Below are 27511 nucleotides of genomic sequence, written 5' to 3'. Positions count from 1 at the left end.
CAATTTGGGAATGACTGAATGAACTATGATATATGAATGTAATGGAATGTTATTACATCATGAAAAATGAGGAAGAATGTAGATAAACAAGGGAAGATTTGTATAAACTGATGTTAAGTGAAATAAACAGGACCAGGAAAACATCACACTATGTAATAATGTAAATTAAAAAAAATAAATTAAAGGAATCGAAAATTCTAAGTAACTGCAATGAAAAAAGTCTTGGTCTCAGAGAACTGATAATGAAAAACACTTCTTTTCTCTTAGCAGAGAAGACGCAGACAATAACAGAAAACTTTCTTTCACTGAGATGTGATAAATATCTTGTTATTTTTGATTAACATTTTTTTTCTGTTATAGGAGAGGTTCAATGTTGAGGTGGAAGGAGGTTCTATCTGGAAATGCTGTGTGGCAAAACCAAAAAGGCATCTAAAAACTAAAAAGGGCCCAGCAAAGGTGGTAGTATAGTGGAAAACCACTGAGTTTGGAGTCAAGAACAAAGTTTGAATTTTAGCTCCACAACTTACTAGCTGCATGACCTTGGGCAAGTCACTGAACCTCTCTGGGCTTCAACTTACTTTTTTGTAAAAGAGGTAGGGGATTGAAATAATTTCTAGGGTCTCTTAGTTTTAAATCTAATGCTATTCTACCGCCATTCCAAAGAACTCATGATGAAACATGCTATCCATCTTGAGATAAAGAGTGAATAGACTCAAAAGAGTACCCAGAAGCATATTTTCTTTCTTTTTTTGGACATGGCTAACATGGGAATTTGTTTTGCTTGATATACTTATTTGTAACAAGATTTTTCTTGCCTTCTCAAAGGGTGGAGCAGAGGAAAGTAGGAGGGAGAGAATTAAGAAGTGAAGTAAAAAAAGATTGAATATTATAAATATTAAGCTTTTAAATATTAAACCTTAAAAAAACAAATCATATGATACTGACATCTTTAAAGTCAATTGTTGAAAGTGGCTTGCAGTCAATGAATTAAAAATTCTAGCAAACATCTCCATAACTTACTTCCTGTCTTTTTTTCCCCTGGAGCAGAAGGCAATGAACTGATGAAAGAGATTCAAAAATTTATTTAAAAGAGTCATAAGAAAAACAAATGAGGATTTTCCCATCTCTTTACCAAGAGATTAAAAGGAATATATACAAGTTGGGTGTCCTGAATTTCTTTTCAAATTATGTCACTGTTGTCCAAGGAACGAAGCCATGGGATCATCTGGCCGCTGGCGCTTCATCCTGTATGCCTCCATTTCCTCTTCTGTGGGCTCTCGGGCTTCATACATGCTATTGTAGGGCCTCTTCCTCTCATCTAGCTGCATGATTTCCTTGACATGGAGGAGGCGAGCCTCCTCAGCATTTAAAGCCTAATTGGAAAAAGAAAGAAGGAATGAATAGGGGAGCTTTCGGCATGAGTCTACTTGCTCCACAGTGGCAGGGCAGAATGAATGCAGTACTGGGTACTGATGTTGGAAATCACTCAGGAGGAAGACCTCAAGGAGTTCTTCACTCCAACTTGGAGCCAATTATCATTCAATTTGCCACATAATTTTAGTTTGTAAAAGTCAATTCTCGCTATGAATTTTTCCATTTGTTTCAGTTATCATAGTCAATTTTAAAGAATTTTTGCTAAATGACAACAGAATTTTTTTTTGATAGGTTTTCCCAGGCTTGGTTTCAAGTAGAGAATTAAATCCAACACTTCAAAGTTTTAGTTCAAGGTCAGTGAGTCAGTTTTTTTAGACAGCTTAACAGGCATATTTCATTTGCAAACATTCTAAACTCTTTGGGGTAAGGCCTTTAAATAAAGCATATGCCTTAGGAATTAAATTTAGGTTATACATCAAGGGCAGTTATATCAAAGTCATCAAGTACCTTTTTCAGTTTTTCATGCTTTTTCTTTTCTTCACCCTCACTGTCAGAACTACTCTTCCTGTGCTTCTTCTTCTTCTTCTTCTTCTTCTCCTCTTTCTGTTTTTCTTGGTGAAGCTTTGAGGAAGGATTAAGATGTAGTATTAATAAGGCAAATGTCCTTGGTTTGAATTTAGCTGTGTTAACTTGGGGAAACCTCCTTAACCTTTTATGAGCCCCCATCTCTTCATTGATAAAATAGTAATAATACTTGTATGAATTATTCTACATGTCTGCTGTAAGCAAAGTGCTTTTGTAAATTATAAAGTGCTATATAAATGTGAGCTGCTATCATAAGGGTCAACTTTTTATTCCTTCTACACTTATTTATAGACTGTAAAAAACACTGGTGATCTGTTAAATGAAAAGGGCCATGGCCTACCTCCATCAGAGTTTTTGGTCTGTTTGTTTGCTCTTCTCCCTCAGCATCATCAGGAATATATTCATCTGCATTCTGTTTAATTAAAAAGGGAAATAAACTGAATTGTTGTATCATAATAAACAAACACAATGAGAGAAAAGGTACTCCCCACATTACTATTCACCTAAGAAGAGAGTGTTTTTAATGTATATTTGACTTAAAGCTTTGTTATAGTGGATGGGTTTCCAACTATAGCCTAAGACGATGTGTTAGAGCAGAGGTATTAAACTCACACAAGCAAAAATCCTGGAGCCAGATTAAAATTAATTGGGAAATTTTTAACAAAATTAGTAAAAAGATATTACAACCTAGATAATGTTAATTTATAGTTTTCTAAGTCTATATGCAGTTCACAGGGATCAAGATCTATGTGAGTTTGACACCTGTGTGTGAGAGGAATGACCTTGTTTCTTGCCTATATGACTTTGGCAAAGTGACAAATACCCTGAGCCTTCTAGCTGTGGAGTGTGGATACTGATTCTCATGTGAACATGTTTTGTAACTGCAAAATAGAAACATGCCATTACAATCTGAATTTAACTGTTTCTCAGCTCAGGATAGGGATAAGGACTTGGATCTGTGATTTCAGTGGTATAAAGAACTTCTAGGTGAGGACATATTTTCCACCAATCCAGGTCAGCACTATCTCTGCAACTAGTCTTAGAGAGGTGCTTAGGGACATGGAGATTAAATGACTTGTCCAGGTCATATAGCCAAGATATTTCAGGGCTAAGACTTGAATCCAGCTATCCTCTGCTTCTGAGTTGGCTCTCTATTCACAATACCATGTTGTTGCTTTTTTTAAGATCAGAAAGTAGTTTTCTGAAAATAATTCTAGAAAATGTAAAGGCAGGCAAGAAAAATAACTGACCCTGATGTTTAAAGATAATCAGTCTGTAGTATTTATTTATTCATCATTCATTCATTCATTCATTCATTAAAAAAAAAAAACTCTTCTTTAAAAGAATGTCTGCCTTTTGATCCTGCCATACCACTGCTGGGTTTATACCCCAAAGAGATAAAAAGGAAAAAGACTTGCACAAAAATATTTATAGCCACGTTCTCTGTAGTGGCAAAAAAATTTTAAAATGAGGGGATGCCCTTTGATTGGGGAATGGCTTTTGTGGTATCTGATGGTGATGGAATATTATATTATTGTGCTATAAGGAATAATGAACTGGATGGATTCCATGTGAACTGGAACAACCTCGAGGAATTGATGCAGAGTGAAAGGAGCAGAACCAGGAGAACATTATACACAAAGCCTGATGCACTGTGGCACAAGTGAATGGACTTCTCTACTAGTAGCAATGCATCAATCCAGGACAACTCTGAGGGACTTATGAGAAAGAACATTATCCACATCTAGAGAAAGAACCATGGAAGTAGAAACACAGAAGAAAAACAATTGCTTCATCATATGGGTCGATGGGGATATGATTGGGGATATAGATGCTAAATGATTACCCTAATGCAAATATTAATAATATGGCAATAGGTCTTAATCAATGACATATGTAAAACCCAGTGGAATTACTTGTTGGCTATGGGGGTTTCGGAGGGAGGAGGGGAGGTAAAGAACATGAATCACATAACCATGGGAAAATATTATAAATTAATTAAATAAATTTTTTCGATTAAAAAAAAAACCACAACAAAAAACCCTTATCTTCTGTCTTAGAATCAACAGTAAGTATCAGTTCCAAGGCAGAAGACAAGATAGGCAACTGGGGTTAAGTGACTTGCCCAGGGTCACACAGCTAGGAGGTATCTGGGGACAAATTTGAACCCAGGACCTCCTATCTCCAAGTCTGGCTCTCTATCCACTGAGCCACCTAGCTGCCCTGTCTATAGTATTTATTGCACTTATAGAAACCAGAATACTCACAGCAATTTCCTTCCCAGCTTCTCCAGTACAGTAGGAAAACTTGACAAAAGAGTGACAACACTTGTATCCCCATCTACCTTCTTTCCAATAGGAACCCCAGATATGCTGTAGATGAGAAAGATATTACTGAAAAACAGAATATACACTATTTAAAAATATCCTGATTAAATTCAAGAGTGTATATATAAGGCCTCTAGAACAATTTAGCAAGAGGGATAAAGGAGGGAGGTGAGTTTTAGAGCTCCCTTATACAGATTTTATTGTTTACTTTTATAAGTGTGATATTTCTGTTACATGTTCAAAGGCAATCTAATAAAATCTTATTAACTTGAACTCCAGTTAACTTCTGCTTAGCAAATTGTTTCTATACCAACAGGGAAAATTAGTAATATAAACACAATTTTATTGAATATCTGAAATAATACCAATTTAAAAAATATTCTCAAATAACCTGTCAACTTTAGTTTCTTCATCTGTCAAATGTTATTAATTCCCAGTCTACATACTTCACCAGGTTAGGAAGATAAAAGGCAACAAGGGATGTAAAAGTGAAAAAAAGAAAGCATTTGAAAAAAAGTATTCTACAAATGTAATTCTTAATTTGGCAACCCCATTCCTCTATTGTAATGGGTGTTTTGAATGTCATTGATGACACAATCATCACTAAATCCAATAGTCCAATTCTCATCCCCCTTGACCATTCTATAGCATTTGATATCACTGGATCAACTTCTGTGACAATATATTCATATTGTTTTTCTCCAAAATTATCCTTGACTCCTTGTTATTCAACACTCTATATATTCAATCAGTAATCAAATCAAAATTTCTATCTTCACAGTATCTCTTGAAACTGTCCCCCTTTCTCTATGCACATGGCCACGACTCTAGTTTAGTTTCCCAAACTCTTTGCCAAGACTATTAGGAGAACCTCTTAATGGGTCTTCCTGCCTCAATTTTCTCTCCTCTACAATCAATCTTCCCAGCTATCAAAGTAAGTTTTCACTAACATATAAGTCTGACTATATCACTATCAAAACTCACCCAATTACAAGAGCTTCTTAGTGCCACTGGGATCAACTATAAGCTTCTCCATTTAGTTTTTAAAGCCCTTCACAACCTGGCCCCAACTTTATTATGAATTATTGTCCTCCTCACACTTTACAGTCTAGGAAAATTGGCTAACTTGTCACACTGTTGCACTGGTTTGTCCGCCATGCCTAAAATGTACTTCCATCTTATTTCCATCATTTTTTTTTTATTTTTAAAAAGTCCTTACCTTCTGTCTTAGAAGTGATACTAAGTATTGGTTCTAAGGCAGAGAGTGGTAAGGGCTAGGCAACTGGGACTAAGTGACTATGCTCACACAGGTAGCAAGTATCTAAATCCAGCTTTGAACCCAGGACCTCCCATCTCCAGGTCTGGTGTTCTATCCATTGAGCCACCTTGCTGCCTCTTTATTTTGAACTTTTATTTCCTTTGGCTTATGGGCTTTCTTTTATATCAAGCCTTCCCTGATGCCCTCAGGTGGCAAAGAGGTTAGGAAAGTGATGGTGTGACTGGGATCCTAGAGTTGACAAACTGGAAAAAGAAAGCAAAGTTCTAAATGTAGTATGCAATTAATATGCTGGATTTGATAGTTTCAATGTGCCATAATCTACTATAGATTAATGAGTTTTTTAAAGCAATAACGGCTACCTTAGCATTATAGGTATATTAGCTAAAATAGACAAACATGAAAATAACATAAAGCGACAGCACAGGCAGTTCTGATTTTCTGAGCTTACTGTATGATTGTTGATTTTAACATCCTCCTCATATTTAGAGCAGGCAACAGCTCGCTCTTGTCCTTTGATGATTGTTCCATGTCTTGAATATTCCACATAGTCTTCTGTTTGAGCTAACAGTAACTCAGAGGGGGGTGCATCCAGGTGTTCTTGACCTCCATACTGAAAAGAAATTACACCTGGTGAAGTATGCTGAAAGGTTTCACTCAAACATATATTTAAGGCAACTTTATGAATCAGTGAAATCCAAGAAAACTTTACTGAATTCTTCTCAGGAGAAAAAGAACATATACAAAATACAAATGAAAGAGGAAAGTAATAGCCTTGAATTTTTAACTCCTAAACTAAAGGTTTGCTAGAGTAGTATAAAAAATATAGAAAAAATGATAAACCAAAGGAACTTTTTCTTTTGACAGTATTATTATTCAACTTCAGTTTTGGCCAAAATTACCTTCTCTAGGATGCTTTCTTTCTGTTGTTCTTTGAAATCTTCTTTTTTGACTTTAAATGACTTATATAGCAACTCCAGTTTTGTTGGATCTGCTTGGAGATGTACTTCAGACCCTTTGTCATAAGCCTCCCAGGCAAACACTAAAGTGAATAAAGATATTAAGTTATTAGTTAAATATTGCATTCAGAAAACATAAACTGAGCACCTACTATGTGAAAGCAAATCTTTTCTCATAGGAAAAAGCTTATACTATCAAGGTGAGGTGTAATTTGAAACAAATACTTACACTGTGTTTGTGCCATTGATATTGTATCTCCAGTGTATCGAACGAAATTGTCTCCTGCATAACTAACTCTGAGAGGAGAAAAAAGATTATTTAAGATTATTCTTCTCAGGAGAAAGACTGTTTCTTTTCTGATCTTGACACATTATATTCATTTTAATCGAATTGTTGGCTCATCTCATCTTTATTTTAAAATATTTTTTTGTACTGCCATGTGCAAACAAAACAAATAGATATACTTACTCATCAGGATTCTTTCCAGCATTGGCATAGGGATTCTCTCGCATTGCTCTTGTTTTTGGATCATAGTAGGCAGAATTGGGATCTAAATTTCGCAAATACTAAGAAAGAAGAAAAAGAAAACACATTTAGTTCTAACATTTACTTGTACAGTTAAGAAGTTTTGAATCAAATGGTGTATATCTGAGAAAAATCAGAGTACAGGATATGCACCACTGGGGAGGCAGAGATAAGAATTAGATAAAGGATCATAATATCATCACTGTTTTAGGCTCTCAAAGGCCTAGTCTTGGAAGTGCTCTCATTCCTACTAAAAAAAGTACTATTATAACTCTACATATATAATTATATATAAATTAATTTTGGCATCTGAATTTTTAATGGGTTACAAATTAAGACAATTTAGAGCTTACTTTAGCAATGTCTTCTCGAATCCTGAGATTCCGGACTGTAATTCGTCTTTTAGAGTCAAAATTCTGCCCAGGCATATCAATGTCATCTGCATATTTATCTTCATCTTCATCTTCACTGTTATGGTCTCTTTCCTAAAAGAGAACAAAGTTAGTAAATGATTAAGAAAATGGATCAAGGTTTTATTAAGATTTATGTGGGCTCATTTGAACAATACCAAATTATTATTAACTAACAAAAAATAATTATATAGCATACAATTTGTACCAGGCCCAGTAAACATAAAGATAAAAATGATATAATCCCTTCCACCAAAGAAATTACATTATAATAGGAGAAACAAAACATACAAATTTAAGTGACTACAAAACATAGGGGTAAGGACTGTACAAGTGATTTCATTGTAACTTTCATATTAGAGGTAACTTTCAGATAAGGAAACTCCCTCAATCAATGCAGATCAGCATCTTCTCTATAGCTTATAGTCTTAAATGTGCGTAGTTCATGGGCTTTATTTTTTGTCTAAGAATAGTTTTTGCATTTTTAAATACAATAAAATTTTATTTTTAAATTTAAACACTATTATTATCTTACTATAATCCTTCCACATCTCTTCCTTTTAGAACACCTACTATCCTTCAAAGTTCAAATCAAGTACCATCTTCTACATGAGGCCCTTGTTGAATCCTGGCCAAGAGTACTAACAGATTAAGTGATTTGCTCAGATTCATATATAAAAAGTTGGTATGGGTAAGAATCAGGACTTGAATCCAGATCTTCTTGGCTCTAAGACCATTTCTCTATCCACTCTACTACACTGCCTCTCTTAAATTTAACGTATATACAATGTAATTTTATTTGTGTGGGTGTGAGTAACAAAGGCATGCTAGAAATGAAAAGTCAGCATTTCTCTCAGGGAACTATAACCCAGTTAATATGTTCTTTGGAATTCTCAAGCTATAGGTATATGTTATATAATCAACACAGGCTATTCACCCCTTCTCCACTGCACCAATAGTAGCCATGAAAAGTCAATGTAGATCTAGTTATTTTCTTTTCTTTTAGACCCTTACCTTCTGTCTTAGAATCAATACTGTATTGCTTCCAAGGCAAAAGAGTGGTAAGGGCTAGGCAATGGGGGTTAAGTGACTTGCCCAGGGTCACACAGCTAGGAAGTGTCTGAGGCCAGATTTGAACCTAGGATCTCCTGTTTCTAGGCCTGGCTCGATCCACCAAGCTGCCCCCAGATCTAGTTATTTCTGAGGCAAAAATTTCCTACCGTCTGAGAATTTGGTTCTTCTTCTCCCCACTGATGTTTTGGAGAATTCTGCAATAAGAAAGAAAACAAGGATTTTGTAACTTCTGAATTTGTACATATAATAATACTGCATACATATTATAAGACATCTAATACCATTCTAACACCTAATTATGCTAAAATTTACTTTGTTAAATATTGGGGCCAGTAAGAGTTCTAAATACAACTACTACCACCCATATTTTAAGTGTATTTCATTATCAATAGTCATTATTACTTAAAATGATTTATCCTTAGCTCAATCATTTAAATCTGTTATTTAGACTTATTATTTAGAATTATATAAATTCCTCATGAAAGATTGATAGAAAGGCAGACATAAGAAGTACAAAGGAGGAGCTATAGTATGCATCAGTGTAAGAAGCATCCAATGGAAGAAACTGTGTTATTATATATGTATAGATATAAAATATAACAAAGAATAATATTTTAAATAAACACATCAGATGCATTTGCTGTACTACTCAGTACATACAACTGGCTATATTTGCTAGCAAGTCCAAAGAACTGACTGATCAATGGGTACAGTAATTACCCAAGTAGGCTTTAAAAATATTGAAGCTCAAATAATCGATTCAAATGTAAAAGCTGCTAGGTTTAACTGCAAATATTTCTGGCAAAGATGGCACATGGGCACATACTGCTGCCATACCCTTTTCTTTGCTTGGAGTTACTGCCAGACTCAGGAATTAAAAGCAAGGCAAATACACTGAAAAGTTATCAAAAACATTATTCAAAAATTTTTTCTATTATTTTTATGTAGCTGCAAAACAAACAAAAAAACCTACCCCATAACCTAAATGTTCAACAAGGTAATGGTTAAACAGGTACAATGAGGCAATAATGTTGTAATGCTTTAATTAAGACCTAGGAATATAAAGAAATCTAGACAGCTCTCTATGAAATAGAAGGGGGGAAATGGAGAACTACACGAACTGTATACACACTACAATGAAGAAAAGCAAATGAGAATTCTTACTGAAGTCATTCTTTATGCACTGAAATAAATTAGTTTAAATGTAAACAGCTACCAAGCATGTTTAGTTTTACTGATGTTCAATATTAAGTTTTTTAAAAAGCCCTTACCTTCTGTCTTAGAATCATACTGTGTATTGGTTTCAAGGCTGAAGAATGGTAAGATTTAGGCATTCGGGGTTAAGTGATATGCCCAAGGTCACACAGCTAGGAAGTGTCTGAGGCCAGATTTGAACTCATGACCTCCTTTCTCTGGCCTTGGCTCTCAATCCACTGAGCCATTTTGCTACTCCTCAAAATTAAATTTTAATGAAACACTTAAAAAAATGGCATTGATCCTCATGTGTTTGTTTTAATTTGAGATTGGGAGTTCAACCTCCCCTACCTTCACTTTCTATAAAAGGAATTTATTCAACATTCTGTTCCACCTACCAAATGCCTAATGGAAAGGAGCTGACACCACGGAACAGCACTTTTAAAAGACTGCAAACCTTACCTTAGTAGGTTAACAAAGAGAAAGTTTATAACTTGCTATTTCAAAAAAAAAAAAGACTATTTTTGAGATTATCTAAAGTCTATATTGTTGACACATCAATATTTCTGCTAAATCTCCAGTTTTCAATATTAGGTCTAAATGCATTTTACCTTGTAGCAAAGTTAATTAAATATTTGCTAAATCCATTTCATTGAAAAATTAACAGACGCTATTATATTCAATTACTTACCACTTGTTCCATTAATTTTCCTGAGGCTAATTCTTCCTGTAGCTTCTGAGCTTTCAGTGTACGTTTAGCCTATAGAACAGAAATATTTTAAATCACAAAGCAACCTTTGACAAATTAAAAAAAAATAATGAAACAAATAATTAGTACTTTTACTGTTTTCAATAAAGGCAGGGAACTGGACCACATGATTTCCTACCAGCCTACAAACATTATGATTATAAACATAAAATAAACTACAGCTTCAGGTAATCAGGTAATATCTCTATCTTATCTTTACCTAATAGTAATTCCATTAATTGGCACTAAAATCAAAAGACAAAACATTCTGGCTGGTTGAGGTTAAGGTCATTTACTAATTGGTTAAATCCATTATTACTACTACTAACTTAAAAATGAAACACAACAGCTATATGCCATTTTAGACATATTCTCTGAGCTCATTATGTTTTATTAATACAGAATGTGGAACAGAAAACAAAATGTACATTTATTCAATAGAAATTATGGAAAATCAGAGATTTTTTACTCACCAGGTCCACTTTGGCATATTCTTCCACAATCTTCATATGTTCCTCTGAGTTGTAGCCGTTCCACCGATCCCTTTTACCATCATAGTCAAACATAAGCTGAGGCTGGATATGTTCATCTGGTGCTATATTAGTTCCTGTGAATTTGGCACCAACACGCCTAGGTCTCTGGAAAATAGCACATTATTTTATCTTTTCTTAAAAAATTGTGTCCTTAGAAGACACTTTGATCTAGTCTTTCTTTCATACAGATTGGAATGACAACAATATTTTAGAGAGAATAAATGTTGTTGACTTTGCCTGATGACTACTTTTCCTTCATTTGGGATTTTCTAATTATTCTGATCAAATTTTCTTAAAACATACTACTATTCACAAAAAATAATTTTACAAAAACCCATTTTCATTACTTCTCAGAAAAGTAAAACAAAACAAACAGAATCCCTGGTAAGACTCTCTAAAGCCTTAAATATAAAGCTTACCTCAAAGCAATCTTTTTTTTTATGAGTCAGAGCCCCACAATTTTCACATGCTCCTTTGCGGTATTTTGTGGTCACGATATTCTAAAAATGCAAACAAAATGCATAGAATTGGTTCCATCCAGATATATATAGAAATAATTTTTTTTTCAGAATATGCTCTTTAATATGTTTCTCAAGACAATGTTACCCTATAATACTGGAAGATTTGCTATAATAAAGTAAAATATTGTTGGAAGAATAATTAATTTGAACTAGATTGGAAAAAAACATCCTCAAAAGACAACCCATTGAAATTTGGGGCACTCACTATGAGGGAAAGTCTGGACTTTGGTAATTCAGCTTTGACTAGCAAAAGCCTATATGCTAATATACACATCATATGAATTTTAAACTTCAAAATAGGTTTCTTTTTTAAAAAGTATTTTCCTTAAAAGATTTTTTTTTGGGGGGAGGATTATGTTCATAATTTAAAAATTTTCTACCAACTCATACCCACAATTCACATACCTCCTTCACACCCCTCTTATACCATTCTCCAGATGAACTGTATTCTTTTTGTTTCTCAGGCTGGGGTCTCTGATGCTTTAGTGTGGGTCTTTTTGATGGATCTATATACCATGGCACAGAGGAGATGTACTGAGGAATATGAGGATTGATATCTCTGTAATAAGATAAAAGTTAGAAAGTTCAACAAGGGAGAAATTAATGTATGTTTAGTATAAATATACTTTTCAGGAAAACATAATCACTTACTTTCCTTCTTCGTCTACTTCAGCTGGGGCATTTCCCAGCTTTCTCTGTTCTTCTAGCTCTTTCTTCTTCCTCCAGTCTTCCCTTGTCATTTTCTTTGGCTCTTCCAAACCCATGTCATTTGATCCCCCTGAGGGGGCAGTGTTTATTGCTTCTGCCACAGTAGCTGACATGGTCCCGGTTATATCTGAGGAGGAAAAATAACTTAGATTTAAAGGAAGCAGTTTTTCCCTATATCATTTTTGGATACATGCCAATAATAAGTAATCCTGGGGCCTTATAAGTTATATTCCACAACTTTTCATTCCTTCATAGTAGCAGCACAGGTACACTGATAGAAGTCTTCCACTGGTTTCACATACCCCTAGCACTTAATAAGTAAATAAACAAACAAACAAACAAACATATATATATATATATGTATGTATGTATGTATTTATGTATGTGAAGCTATAAATTTGCACAAAACGTTCATAGGAACATAGATTTAGAGCTAGAAGGAACTTTAGAAATCATTTAGTTCAATGCCCTCATTTTACAGATGAGGAAAGCAAAGCCCAATGAAGCTAAGAGACTTGCTCTAGAAAACACAGGTAGCAAATGATGTACTTAGGTCTCAGTCATTCTCTTCTTTAAATAAGGCTTTTTTTATTTTAAACTTAACAAACACTAAAAAATGAGCAAATCCAGATACAAAGTAGTACAGAAAGAGGACTGTATATAAAACATTTCTCTATTATATTTAGCTTGCTTTTCCTTTTAAATACTGTACATATTAAACTCAACATGTGTTTCTCTGCCTATAGTTAGTTCTGGCCTGCCATCTGTTCTTTTCTGTGCATTTAAACAATGTTTCAAAGACCCTCTTTACTTTCTTCTTATTTGCTACATTCCTTCCCTTATTTCATTCTCCTTACACCATGCTGACTCCCTCCTTAAGTTGAAGCTCCTCTTGTACATTCCCTGTCCATTCTACCAACAAGGCTTGGCAGGGATTCGTTTTTCTTTTTTTTAACCAAAGCACCAAATGCATACTTAGTCCTGACTGGGGTCTCCCTGACTGACTGGATGGGCCAGGTTGGTGAGAATCTTTACAATAATTTTGATAAACATTTTATTTATACAAGTGTCTGTAAAATTATTTAAGAGGAGTTAGTGGAAGTAGTGTTAAAGACAGAAAAGAAACAGATTATTCTTTCTTTGTCAAGGAAACTCAAATACTAATAAAGGCAAAGGAGAAAGAAATATTTTACAGGTATTAGAGATTGCTTAATGGAATAGAATAAGAATTAGAATGATTTCAGAGGCCAACTGATCCAACTTGAATCCCTTACTCTAGGGATGTCAAATACACAATCCTGAGTGCAGCAGGTCTAAACCAAATTAAAATGTAATTGGGAAATATTTGACAAAAATAAAATAGAAGATAGATAATGTTAATAGGTGGGAAGGTAGGTAGCTCAGTAGATAAGAGTGGGAGGGTGTGAAAGAACATGAACTGCAAAATGTTAGAAAATGAATATTAAAAATTGTGTTGACATATCGTTTGGAAAAAAAACCAAAACCAAATCGGACTTTTCCTATAAGTTAAATGCATTCTAATGAATTAGTATGGAAATGTAGCAGAGAAATAATAAAGAACTTTTTTGTTCAATGATTGTTTTTTTCTGACCAAAAAAACCCCTAAATCAATATGTGGCCAGAGTATTCCTTATGCTTAGATAAGTGGTTTCTGTTTCTGAGTTTGACACCAGTGCTCTAGATTCTCTGGTTATGAAAGACATTAAGCTTACGTCAATGGGTCCTGGAATACTGGCAACTTTATCAAGCAAAATTCCCAGGTTCTAAAAAGAGACGGGGCTGGTAGTTTACAAGGAAAAATCAAGTTCTGCCCAGATTACAATGTGTATATGCATTGAAATAATGTGTCAGTATCTATATCCTGGAAAGGCATTGTAAATGGATAGTGAGGTGGGCCCCATATCCCAAAGATGCAAGCCTATGAGATGAATTACTTTTGAGAAATTTCAATTTGCTCAATGATCAACCAGGTAATACCTTACCACAAAATCCAGAGTTTAAAAAAATCACCAATCTAGTAATGTTACATAACTTCAAATCATAGAATGCTTATGATTGAAGATTCTGTGTTGTGGATAAATCAAAGGGCAATGAAAAGAAGCATGTTTGGAATTTCTCCATCAATGAAATATTTGATTCATGTTAATAAGCTGGAGCACATCAGGAGGATGGTAAACACAGGACTAAGATTTCAAGAAACTCAAGTCCAAGCCTCAGCTGTGCCACTACCTATGTAAATTACCTTGGGCTAATTTCCAACTTGGGCCACTTCCTCATTCCTTAAGTAAAATGATTGGAAAAATGATCTCAAAGAACTAAAAATCAATGAATCTGTGAAGATGAAAGTGCTGGAAACTATGTCATTTGAAATTTGTGTTAAAAAAATGGACATATTTATTCCAAAACAAAGAAGACTTAGGTAGGCCAAGTTAGCCATCTTCAATTAACTTAAGAGCAGACTTACAGAAATGAGATTAGATTTGATCTATATGTCCTCAGAATATAGAACTAGGAGAAACTAGCAGGACAAAGGTTTTATATTGATTAAAAAAGGAAATCTAAAAACAAATAAACTAGTATTTAAAGTTAAGGCCCCCTAGAAGAGTTGTTTATACTTTCTTTCTGTCCCTTAAAGGCACCTAAAAGAAAAATAAGTTTTCTCAGGAGAAAGTGAATTCTCCATCATTTGTACATTCAACAAGTATTTGTTATGTATTTCTTGTGTGCTAGGTAGCAGGGATATAAAGACAAAACAAAACAACAAAAAAGAAACAACTCTTGCCTAAGAGGATCTTACATTCTAATGGTTAGTTACATGTATATCTAAAATTAAATGTAAAATATGTAGAAAGTAATTTCCTAGGGAAATCACTAGCAAATGGAGGGAGGTGGGAAACTACAGGGCAGATTTTTCAGGTGGCACACAGAACCTGTTTTTTTAATTTAAATTTATTTTTTTCAATAAATGAAAATACACCTTTGATAAAGAAAAACAAAATTTTAGCTAAACTTCAAAAGAAATAAGGTGAGGGAGTATATGTAGTGGAGGTGAGCAGGGAATATACTCCATTCATGAAGGGCAGCCTGTGTACAAGGGTATGGACACAGAAAATGGAAAGTCAAGGGCAGGGAGAATAACAAATGCTGTATGAGCAATCACTAGGGATGAAGTGGACCAGATTCATGCTTGGGGTACAGGTTAACTTTGATGATGATAATGATAATAGCTAGTTTGTAAAGCACTTTACAACTATTATTTCATTTTAGCCTCACAACAACCCCCATTTCACAGATGACAAAAACAAGGCTGACAAAGGTTAAATAAATGGTTTGTCACAGTTAAAGGTTTGAGGCTTGTTTTGAACTTAGTTCTTCCTGCCTCTGCCTGTCCCCTATACTTGGAAGGCTCTACTTCCTCCTCTCAGGCCTACTGACCTCCCAGACTTCCTTCAAGTCCCAACTAAAATCCTGTCTTCTACAAGAAGTTTTCCCCAACATCTCTAATTCTAGTGCCTTCCCTTTGTTAATTATTTTCTATTTATCCAGTACTGTGTAGAGCCTGCTTTGTAAATGTATGTATGCATGTTGTCTCCCCAATTAAAATTATAAGTTACTGAAGGCTTATCTTTTGCCTTTTTTTGTATTTCCTGCTTAGCACAAAGTCAATGGATTCCAGGTCCACAGCTCTATCCACTGCTCCATCTAGTTATCCGTTGACCACAGTATCCCTCTAGATCTCGGGTTCTGAGTCTACAACCTGCAGCATGCTTCGGTGTAAAAGGCATTGGCTCTAGAGTCAAGTTATTGTTATTCTGTAGGGTTAAGTGACTTACCCAGGGTCACACAACTAAAGTCTAGGGTCACTTTTGAACTCAGGAAGCTGAGTCTTCCTGACTCCAGACCTGGCACTCTATCCACTGCGCCAAATAGCATCAAAAAGTCATTAGCTCTGAATTCAAATCCCTCCTCGAAAAGTGTACTAGCTGTGAAGTCACTAATCTTCCCGGGTGAGCGTAACCAAGTTTTCTCATCCATAAAAGGGAACGATCTTTCCGAGTTCAAATGTGGCTTCAGACACATACTAGCTGTGTGACCCTGGGCACTTTACCCGTCTACCTCAGTTTCCTCATCTGTAACAAAGAAACGGAAACCCACTCCTGCATCTTTGCCAAGAAAACCCCAAACGAAGTCGAGAGGAGTCGGACAGGACTGAAATGATAGGAGGCGGGGCCGGGGGGCGGGGATGAGTTTGGCCCAGAAACCTCGAGCCTCCTCCAGCTCCACACCCAGGCCCCCGAGAAGCTCGTCCCTTCACCCCGCGCCTTCTTTTCCCCTCAGGCCAGTTCCCCCTTCCCTACCGGGGCCCAGCTCTACCTCCTTCCCTCAGGGGCCGCAAGAAAATAGGCCGAGAAGTTCCTGCCCCGAGGCCGGCGCGGAAGCCGGAGGCCCGGGCCGAGCTCCAGTAACCCGTGTTCCCAGGCACCCTCTTCTCGACAGCCCAGCAACACTCACCTGGGGCCCCGGGGCACCAGAGGGGGGGAAGACACCAAAAGAATGTGCCCTACCCCGCTTCTACCGCGGCCGAGCTTTATTTATATCGGGGGGGGGGAGGGGGAGGGCGCGGGGCGAAATGTCTTTCGCGAGCGTCCCACAAGCCACTGGGGCTGACGTCTCTTAAAGCGACAGTGACGCATTTGCCCTCTGCGCAAAGCATGACGCGAGCATGCGCAGTGCCTTTGTACAGGCTCCCTCCGCTCTCCCTTCACCCCACCTCTCTCCCCGCCCATCCTTGACAAGAGACCTCAGAAGGTTCAAGTTTATTTACTTGGTACCAAAAAGGTCAGTCGCTCAGGAAAGTCATGTATAACTTTATCATGAGTGTTTTTAGTACCACTAATGCTCATCTATCAGTTACACCAGGCAGCATGGGAAAGAGAACTGCGCTTTATTCTGCAATTATGCATTGTGGCAATTGGAGTGCTAGGTTTGGACATGATCGTATTTGTGAATCTGTCAGTTTAATAGACAGCTGGATCGAAACCCAAAAGGACTCCCGCTCCCTGCGAAATAAAACTCTAATTTCTTTGCCTGGTATTCAAAACCTTCCATGATTTGGCCTCAACCTCCATTTCCAGCTTTAGCTTCCACTGTTTGCTCCCACCATATTCATGCAATTCATATACACTACAGCCCAGCCAGGGGACTGACTGCCCCCTCCATATATACTTAACACCTTTTTGATTCATAGGCAGCGTGAACTCCTTTGGAAGTTCTCACATTTTTACAGAAAAGTCAGCAAACATTAATTAAGGGCTAACTAGGAGCCAGAAACTATACTATGCACTGGAATTTGTTTATCCTTCATTACCTGAGCTTGTTTTAATATTCCATAAATATTATTGAATACATTTTTTGTTTTGACATCGTTTCCCACTGTATTCCTTCCTCCCCCCCACCCCCGTCTTATAAGAAAGAATAAAAAAAGGAAAAGAAAAAAGTTCTGCAAAACTAACATTTTAAAAAAGTATTCAATATTCCACATCTTTCGATCCCTTGTTTCTCTAAAAGAGTGTGGTGCCTTCTTGTATCTTTAGGGTCATATTATAATTTCACTGCATTCAGTTTTGGTTCCTTTGTTGTTCTTCCTATTTACATGGGTGTAGTCATTGTATGGACAGCTAGATAGTGCAGTGGATAGTGCTGAAGACTTCTTGAGTTCAAATGTGGCCTCAGACATTCTCTAGCAGTGTGGCTCTGGACAAGTCATTTATTTGTAAAGATATTTTATTTTTATCAATTTTTATCAAAAATACATGCTATTACATGTATTTTTATCAATTACATGTAATAGCAATTTTGCACATAAGTTTTCTGAAGTTATGTGATTCAAATTGTCTCCCTCCCTTTTTCTCCTTGGAGATAGTAAACAATTTGATCTGGGTTATACATGTATTATCATGCAAACCACATTTCCATATTGTTCATTTTTGTAAGAGAATACTCATATAAAACCAAAACCCCCAAATAAAAACAAATAAACTAAAGTGAAAAATTGTATACTTTGGTCTGCATTATCATTCCAACAGTTCTGAAGTAAACTGAATAAGTGAAATAGGTTAGAGAATAAAGTAGATTAATCCACTCCTGCATTATTTAGGAAACTGACCTAATCTCTCCAGGAGGCCAAACAACCTAGGCAAGTGGTGGGTCAGAGTCCAAATTCCCCTATGGACAACAAAAAGTCATAGCTATCTTTGGATGAGTGTTTAAGTACAAACAAATAGGTCAACATATAAGCTAACTAGGGATGAGTAAGTTTAGGTACGTGTGAAAAGTAAATGTCCTCTGAATGATCTGAGTGTTATCTATTTATCACTACCTGTATTTGTGATGAGTGTTTTCTTGACAAAGAAGAACCTGGATGGCCTTGTATCTTGTAAACCTATTTAAGCTGCCTTGTAATGTGAGTCTGATACAGCTTCCACTAGGGAAGGCTGTCCTAACTGGTAATTTCTTTTTCTTTTCTTTTTTTTTAATCAATAAATATGGTTCCAATTATTGAATTTCTGGCTGTCTGGACTTGTGTTTTGAAGTACTCCACTTCAGTTCTTTCTCTGGAAGTATATATCATTCTTTGTCATGTCTGTCAAAATTGTCCCAGATCATTGTATTGCTGAAAGTAGTTATGTCTTTCACAGTTGAATGGCTTATAATATTGTTACCACAGTGTTTTTTGGGTTCTGCTTATTTTACTCTGCCTTAGTCTATGAAGGTCTTTCCAGCTCTTTCTGAAACCATCTTGTTCATAATTTTTTTTCAGCACAATAGTATTCCATCACCATTATATACCATGATTTCCTCAGCCATTCCCCAATTGAGGGACATCTCAGTTTTGTAAAGGTTAAATTTAGTGGTTGGACTTAAATTATATGAAATAACATGGTCCCAAGTCAAAAGTTTATTTACAAAATAGAGGGGAAACAAAATAGAGAAATATGAGAGAGGTTAGAGAAAATACCTATACTAGTCCTCAGCCAGGAGGGCTGGTAGTGAGTAACTACTATGAAATGGAAGCTAGTCTCTTAGGAAACTAGGAGAGTAGTCAGCCCTTTTCACTCACCCAACGAAGTAGTCTAGGAGTCAGAATCTAAGATGAAGCCACTATCCAAGCCTCAGTCTCCAGTGAAGTTCCCTGGAAGACTATCTCCAGGAGACACACTTCACCAGACTCAACTTCACCTGACTGCCCCCAGCCCAAGGATTTCATGGCTTTTAAGGTGGTTTACTGTCTCTGCCCCTTTTCACAGGGGCTAAATCACAGCCTCCAAATTGTCTAGCACTGCCCTGGGGCAGTGTCCACAAGACTGACTTCTCACCTCTAAAGGTGTTAACTCTCCTCCTAGGATTCACATGTTTCTGAGTGTGTGAACTCCCCAAAGAATTCAAAAGTCTCTGCCTTTTTTTTTTGTCTTTTGCTCATTTTGTAGTCTTTTTTTACCCATGATCTTGCCTATATGTTGAAGCTCACCTTCCCTTCTGGGGTGCAGGAGTATTGTCCCTGAGTTCCCCCAAGTACCACATGTAGTATATTTAGTTGAATTATGCTCCTCAACTGCCAGCTGCTCCTGGTATTGTGTCCTTAGTGGAAGGTTAGGAATCACCTAACTCTGAAATAATAGAGTATAACTGAGGTGAATGGATATTGTTACCACCCTTGGGAACTGGGTTTATAAGTATCACAGTCCCCTTTAGTGAAGTAAGGCAGACTGAGCCTTACCATGCTAGGTTCAGAGCACAAACCAGTCTTTCAAACCTACTTGGTGTAACAGTAACAGATTTATTGATTAACAAAGGGTAAGGAGGGAGGATTTAGAAGCAAGGATGCCCTAATTTCTAAGTTCTAATACTTCCCTCTTCCCTCTACACCCATCATGAGATGGCTTCTTTGAGATCTTGAAGCTCCCTATCACTTCCTGCTTCTGGCTAAGTATCCCCAAACCCTCTCTATTCTACCTTACACTAAAACCCTCCCTTGTTGGTTTAATGGTTGTTAATAGTTTCTCCAAGTTGACTAAGGATGAACTCAACTAAGTTCACCCCGGGGCTGGACCTGGCCTGAGGTGAACACCTCAGCCCACATACCAATATAATAAAATTCTACCTAAATTAATTTACTTCTTCAGGGCCATGTCAATCAAGCTACTGAAAAATTATTTCATAAAGCTAAAAAAAATTTATCTGTAAAAATGAAAATAAAAACGAATTGCCAAGGATACCAAGGGAATTAATGAAGAAAAAAAATGGCTTAGCTGTACTAGGTCGCAAACTGTATTATAAAATAGCAACCAGGAAGGGACAGAGAGGTGGCTTAGTGGATAAAGAGCCAGGCCTAAAGAAGGGAAATCCTGGGTTCAAATCTGCCCTCAGACACTGTCTAGCTGTGTGTCTAGCCTTGGCAAGTCACTTAACTTCACTCTTCTTTCTTGGAACTGATACTTCATATCAATTCCAAGATAGAATGTAAGAGTTTAAAAAACAAAAAATAAAGCAGTAACCATCAAAAGAATCTGGGCCTGGATAAGAAATAGAATAGTGAATCAATGGAATAGATTAGACACTCAATATACAATAGTAAATGACCATGATAACCATGGTAACATTTGTCAAACCCAAATGTCCAAGCTTTTGGAAGAAGAATTAATTATTAGACAAAAACTGCTGGGAAAACTGGAAAACAATATGGTATAAACTAGGCACAGACCAACAATTCATGCCATATACTAAGGTAAAAGTCAGTTGGAAGAGAGAGGGGAGAGACTTGAGAGAGTAACAGTTGCTCTCTGGTAACTCTCTTTCCTGGACCTCAGGACTGAAGGGAGCTCTCTCTGCCTCTCAGGATAGAAACTACCTCTATTCCTGGGATTTTCCCCAACTGTTTTCTCTACCTGGATTCTGGTGGATCATGCCATCAAACAAAAGGATTTGAAGGGGACTGCTTGAACTGTAACACTGGTCTTTAGGGGCATTAACCCAAAGAGACAAGCTAAACTAGATCTTTCCTCTTGCTGACTGCTAAAGACTTTGAATTTAAGAAAGCTAGCATAGATATAGTATAGAATAGGAAGAAAGAAAACCTCCATAAGCCTGTGAGCCCTGGTCTCAGCTCAAATCTGAGAGAGACTTGAAAACCAATCTGTGCTTAAGGTTGAGAGCAATCCCTACTTCCTTCTATCCTGATCCCTTCCCTTTAAGACTTGTTATTAAACCAACTTTAATTAAATAAACACAGTCAGATAATCTTTTGTAAGAGTGAAGGAGGCCAGAAGGGAGAAGCCATTAGCTCCCTGATCAGTCAGTTAAGGTTGCTCTAAGGGTTAGCTAACCAACACTCTTGGCTAACCACAATAACATCTTCCCAGGGTTTCCCTTTCTGATTTACCCTTTGTAAGAGAGTTTTCTTACATGATTAACTATGAATGACCTTATTATCAGAAATACAAAGATCCAGAACAACTCCAAGAGATCTATGATGAAAAAGGCTATCCACTGTTATAGAAGAGACTGATGAAGTCTAGATGCTGACTTAAACATACCTTTTTCACTTTCTTTTTATTTTTAAACCCTTGCCTTCTGTCTTGGAATCAATATTGTGTATTGGCTCTAAGGTAGAAGAGTGGTAAGGGTAGGCAATGGGGGTTAAGTAACTTGCCCAGGGTCACACAGCTGGGAAGTGTCCAAGGCCAGATTTAAACCTAGGACTTCCCATCTCTAGGCCTGGTTCTCAATCCACTGAGCCACCCAGCTGCCCTCCAGGAACAGTCTTACCAGAAGCAGTCCAAGAGCCAGAGTCCCAGGTTCAAGTTCCTTCAACCCAAAAATTCAGGATGAAGAAGTCTAAGACAGGAAGTTCAGGACCCTTTATAGTTCTTTTTCCACATCACTTCCTGTCCCTTCCTCCACTCTACAGGAGCCAATTACAGTCTTTAAATTTGCTTAGCACTGCCCAGGGGGTGGTCAGTCACTTTGAGAGTTGTCACCCACTTTAGTCTAAAGTGGCTTGTGGACCTCCTCTACTTAGTGGAGGAGTATCTATGCTTTTGGTTGATTAAATTTAAAGGTAGGCAAGGGGAGAGTCAATCCCATCTTCACAATTGCTTTGCTGATTCTTTTTACTTTACTTTGTATCACTTTGATTTTTGTTCTCCATGATATTCTGTACTTGTCATTCTTTCTTTCAGCACTGTGATATTTCATTATATTCACACTTTATTTAGTCATCCCCTCAAATGATGGGCATCTACTTTCTTTTTAGTTCTTTGCTAATACTAAAAAGGCCGCTACAAATATTTGGGGACTGTGCTTATCTTTTAAGAAACTGAGTTGTCCATATTTTCCATTCCTCATGCCTTTTTCCTCTGACACAATATGACACATTATAACACATTTGGGTACATATGGCTTTGTATCATCATTCCATAGAAAAACATAGAAAACAAGCAGCAATTTCCTCTTTAAAGGTTGCTATTCCTATTTTGGGAGACATGGAGGAAGAAGCTCATATCTATTTCTTAGCTTCAAGTGTTTAATGATTATTCTTTCCACTTATTCAGGAGCTGGTAAAGCAATCTGGGTTCTTTCTGATGACATCTTTTTAGTTCTGTGCTTAAAAGAGGATAACTAAATGGTATTCTTCAGATCATGCTGGGACAGGAGGGGTCCTTTTCCAAGAATTCCAGAATAAATTCTAGTAGCAGATACTTATTTACTTTAGGTAAGAAAAGTGGGGGAAAGTCCTAGCAAGACTATACTGAAATATACTAGGTTCTATTAGCTAGATTTTCCATTTTGTTCCATTAATCTGTTTTTTTTTATATAAGACCAAACATATTTTTATCAGTTTAAGTTTATGTATTCAGTATTCACTTATAAAATATATTTATGTAATTTGAATTTTGTATAATTTGAAATCTGGTAGAGTAAGTTTCTCTTTGTACTTATCTCTGACAAATTCTATTTCATAGTTCCTGGTTTATTGCCAATCCATTTTCTCATATTAATATTTTATGACTTTATCTATTTTAATGAATATTTTATGGCTTTTACCTATTTTATGACTATGGAATAGCTTATTGGCATCTTGGTTGGTATTTCATTAAATCTATGAATTAATTTGGGAAATTTGGGCATTTTTAATATATTTGCTCAACTTCAAATTGTTTTGAATCTCTGTTCTGTTCTTTAGTTTCTGACAAACTAATTTGAAAGTTTTCTTTTTACAGATATGTCTTCCCAAATTAATGCCTACTTTGCTAAATTGTGTCATTATTATAAGTGATATTTCTCTATTAATTTTTCCTGACTTTGTTGGTGGTAAGTAGAAATGAACATGATTTTTGTGGATTTATCTTATGCTCTGCTCTATGCTAAAACCATTCATTAATTTAATTTCTTTGTTGAGTCTTGGCTTTTATAGCTGCAAAACCATCTACTTATAAATATATATTTTATTTTCTTAATTTCTAATGATTATGACTATATGTATATCTGTATTCGTGTGTGTATGTGTGGGTGTGTGGGTGTTTCTAATGCAGTTTTTGGCCTACTTATTTGTTATCTATTGTTCTTCTTATGTGTCTAGCTCATCCAATTTTTTTGGATGATATATTTAATGACACCTCTTGCACATGAATCAATGAGGGCAAGTTATTCATATCCACCATACATCTCTCCATTACTTTCACATAATTTTGATTCTTTGGAGATCATGGTCTCCAAAAAATGGGCCTTTGTATAAGGGAACAGTTTAGGATTATCAAAAACATTGCATGATTTCCCTCATCCCATCTGCTTACTTGCTTCTATCCAGCATCTCCCCCATCTTTAGGGTCTGTCTAAGATATAAGAACATAGGAACTAAATTGACTCCCTGTTAACCAGCAAGTTACCGAGTAGTGCCTTGTTCCAAATGCTGCTATGTTTTGAGGAACTCAGAGGCCCAGAAAAGACCTACAATTTTCAGTAGTAAATCTACTTTCCTCTGCCTTTCTTCCTCTTTCTGTATGAAACATGTCACTGCCCTTCTCTCAGACTTTCTAATGAGAAAGAGTTTTGCTAAATCACTTTATTTTAAGCTGGTAGTATATATTAATTAAGCAGAAACACAAACTAGAGAACAGGGATGAGCTCTGGAACTAGGTATTCACTCTCCTTGAGAAGAGGATAGGATTTAAGAAAGGGAGAGGGAGAAGCATCCACATTGTTCTCAAAAAACACCAACAGTTCTAGACCCTCTCATCATCTCAGTTTTGAGTGGCATTTCTGCATTTCCATGGTGTAGCTCCTGCCCTTGCCCTTTCCTCCCCCTTTCCCATCATTGCAGCAGCAGAGGTGCTGCTTCCCCTTATCTCTTTTTTCCCTCAGTCCCAGCTTCCCCTTATCTCTTTTTTCTCTCCATCTCTGTTCAGCGCTGCCTATCTTGACATCTTTTCCTGGGTGAGGGGAAGCAATGCCGTTTCTTTGAGGCACACTCCTTCTTTAGTCCATGGATCAAAGAGACTGAAGAGTCTCCCAGCCAGTAGAACTTAATGCTCAGTATGTATATCTCCTTGGTAACAGGAGCTACACATAGATGAAGAAACTGAGATTGTTACTTAGCCAAAGTCAAATATCTAGTTAAATGTTGGAGGAATTATTATTTCATATATGGTCAAGAAGAATGCTGTGTTAATTTCTTTCAGGAGTTTCAGCCTTCCAAAGCATCAATGCTTTCCAAAGATAGTTCTAATGGGCAAAAAAGTCCTTACTATATTCTTCCTTAGTAAGAAGCAGAAAAAATGAAGAAAAAAAAGAATATTTTAAACAAATAGCCTTGATATAATAATTAAACTCACAATTTTTCATTTAAATAAGAAAAATAGCCAGATGGTACATTTGAGATAAATGAAGCACCTTAAAGATTCTCTAGTTCAATTTTCTTATTTTTTCAGTTGTATTTGATTTTTTTGTTAAAGATACTGGTGGGATTTGCCATTTCCTTCTCCAGCTCATTTTACAGATGACTAAACTGAGGCCACTGGAGTGAAGTGACTTGCCCAGGATTACATAGCTAGTAAGTAATTAAGACAAGATTTGAATTCAGGAAGAATCATCTTTCTGACTTTAGGCTTGGCCCTCTGTCCGCAATACCATTGTAATAAGGAATATAAATCCTTGCTATTGATTGATATTGGTATCAATAGTTGTTAGTGGTTATGGATAGGCTCTTGGTTGGGTTTGATCCTGTTGTTAACAGTTGGAGAAAAAATGGCTGGTCTTGGCAGTTGAAGAAAATCTACTCAGACCGGTTATACAAAAAAACAAAACAAAACTATTTATTGAACTATAAAAATGTATGGAAAGGAAAGGGAAACAGAAAGGTAATTATAGGAGATATATTTCCCTATAACTAATCAATACTAATCTATATCCTTCTAATTTATAATCCCCATGGATTTGCTTCTTGATCACCCAAAAAGTGTTCCTCCTTAAATCTACACTATACTTTCTACCTACCCCAAAATCTAACTATCTTATTCTAATGTATAGATGTATATCGATAAATCTCCTTTAACTATAAACAAGTAAAAAGTTGTATTCCCTAACTGACCCAAAATGGCTGCTAGGGATCCAAAATTGGTTTCCTCTCTCTTCACAACTGGGTTTGCTATTCAGGATCAAAATGGCTTTCTTGACTCTTTATAGCACCATCTAGCTGCCCAGTTCTCTTATTTATCAGATGGGAAAACTGAGGGACAGAGAAGTTCTTGAAGAGTATGATTAAATAGAAAGAAGACATAGGAATGTGATTTAGGGTATACTTTTACTATCCCTGGATAGTATTTCCAGGATTGAGAAGGGGATGAGATCCTGAATAAAGACTTTGAAAAAAAAGAAAAGATTTCAGACAATGAAAAAAATTAAAAGATAAGTCAGAACAAAACAGAAAAACCTACAGTGATATTCACCTCTATACCATTTTTTAAATTTAATCTGTATTCTTTAAGGAAATTATTCCACTCAATAGAAGTTCAGGAAATAGATTGTGAACATTTTTCTAATTTGAGAAATAACTTTGGGAAATTACAGAGAGAGAAATGAAAACAGCTGCTCCCTTGATAAGTGTCCTTAGAATACAAAAATCCACGCATGTTTAAAATAACCAGAATGTTTGTTGATGAAAGATGAAGAACTTAACACATTTCTTGAACTCATGATAATTTCTTTTTGTCATGTGTCTTCTAGTCCTTTGGTTAAATATTCTTTTCAGTTTTTTCCTCCTTATAATTTATTGAAACTACAACATTCAAATGATGAATGATAAATATAGAGCATAGATATAGAGCTAGAAGGGCTCTTAGAGGCCTCTCTTATTTTATATGTAGCTCTGACTGGATCCTAGGCAGTTAGGTGACACAGTGGATAGAGTGCCAGGCATGGAGTCAGGAAGACTTATCTTACAAAGTTCAAATCTGACCTCAGACACTTACTAGCTTTATGACCCTGGACAAATCACTTAACCCTGTTTGCCTCAGTTTCTTAATCTGTAAAATAAGCCAGAATAAGTAAAGACAACCCACTCCAGTATCTTTGCCAAGAAAACTCCAAATGGGGTAACAGAGAGTTGGACATGACTGAAAACAACTGAAGAACAATAATGGTAATTTAGTACAAATAATCAAACTACTTATTAAAGTGAGCACCGAATATAGATTTTCCTACAGAAGTTACATTTTACAAAGAGAACTACTGAATCTCAGAGTTTAGAAGGGACCTTATAATAAATTTGTTCCCACTAGCACCTGAAGAAAAATCGATAACATAGCCCAAAACAAAGTATTTAGCCTTTGCTTGAAGTGAGGGGAACCCAATGAAGGGAACCCATTTCCTCCTCAGTCAGCCTATCACACTTATGATTTTTTTTCTGTCATTATATTATAATTCTATGATAATATATTGTTTCCACAAGGATCATCATTCACATATTTCAAATGTTATTCCAGATAAACATTCCACTTAGGATAATTATAAAGATATCAGAATCATAACTCAGAAGAATTATGTGCTACTGGAATGCTTTTGGTCTTTGTTTTTCTTTTGATTAGATGCCACTATGCCATATTTTATAAATTGTCTAGCATTTTCCTAAAATGAATTCACAAAGAAATAAAATGCCATGAAACAAAACAAATATTCCCACTTCTATAGCATTTTAAACTT

At 36.1% G+C, this 27511-nt stretch overlaps 1 protein-coding gene across 2 annotated transcripts; it reads right to left on the bottom strand.

The window, feature by feature from the left end:
- Nucleotides 1-879: 879 nt before the first annotated feature.
- SLU7 (SLU7 homolog, splicing factor) lies at nt 880-16850 on the bottom strand. Of its 2 annotated transcripts, XM_044661734.1 has the most exons (16): nt 16769-16850; nt 12179-12362; nt 11933-12086; nt 11426-11506; nt 10947-11111; nt 10417-10485; nt 8678-8725; nt 7401-7532; nt 6991-7088; nt 6751-6818; nt 6465-6604; nt 6014-6175; nt 4227-4331; nt 2300-2371; nt 1882-1995; nt 880-1373 (listed from the first exon to the last, which is right to left on the bottom strand). In XM_044661734.1, exons 2-16 carry the CDS (start codon nt 12346-12348, stop codon nt 1191-1193), a joined length of 1761 nt encoding a protein of 586 aa, XP_044517669.1. In that variant the 5' UTR covers nt 12349-12362; nt 16769-16850; the 3' UTR covers nt 880-1190. The 2 variants fall into 2 exon arrangements, with proteins under 2 accessions (XP_044517669.1, XP_044517670.1); XM_044661735.1 differs by lacking the exon at nt 16769-16850 and having other exon boundaries at nt 12179-12384.
- Nucleotides 16851-27511: the final 10661 nt, after the last annotated feature.

This window comes from Gracilinanus agilis, chromosome 2, assembly GCF_016433145.1.
Source record: "Gracilinanus agilis isolate LMUSP501 chromosome 2, AgileGrace, whole genome shotgun sequence".
Taxonomy (NCBI): domain Eukaryota; kingdom Metazoa; phylum Chordata; class Mammalia; order Didelphimorphia; family Didelphidae; genus Gracilinanus; species Gracilinanus agilis.
The sequence above is the reverse complement of the archived record's forward strand: the minus strand, read 5'-3'. Positions and strand labels throughout refer to the sequence as shown.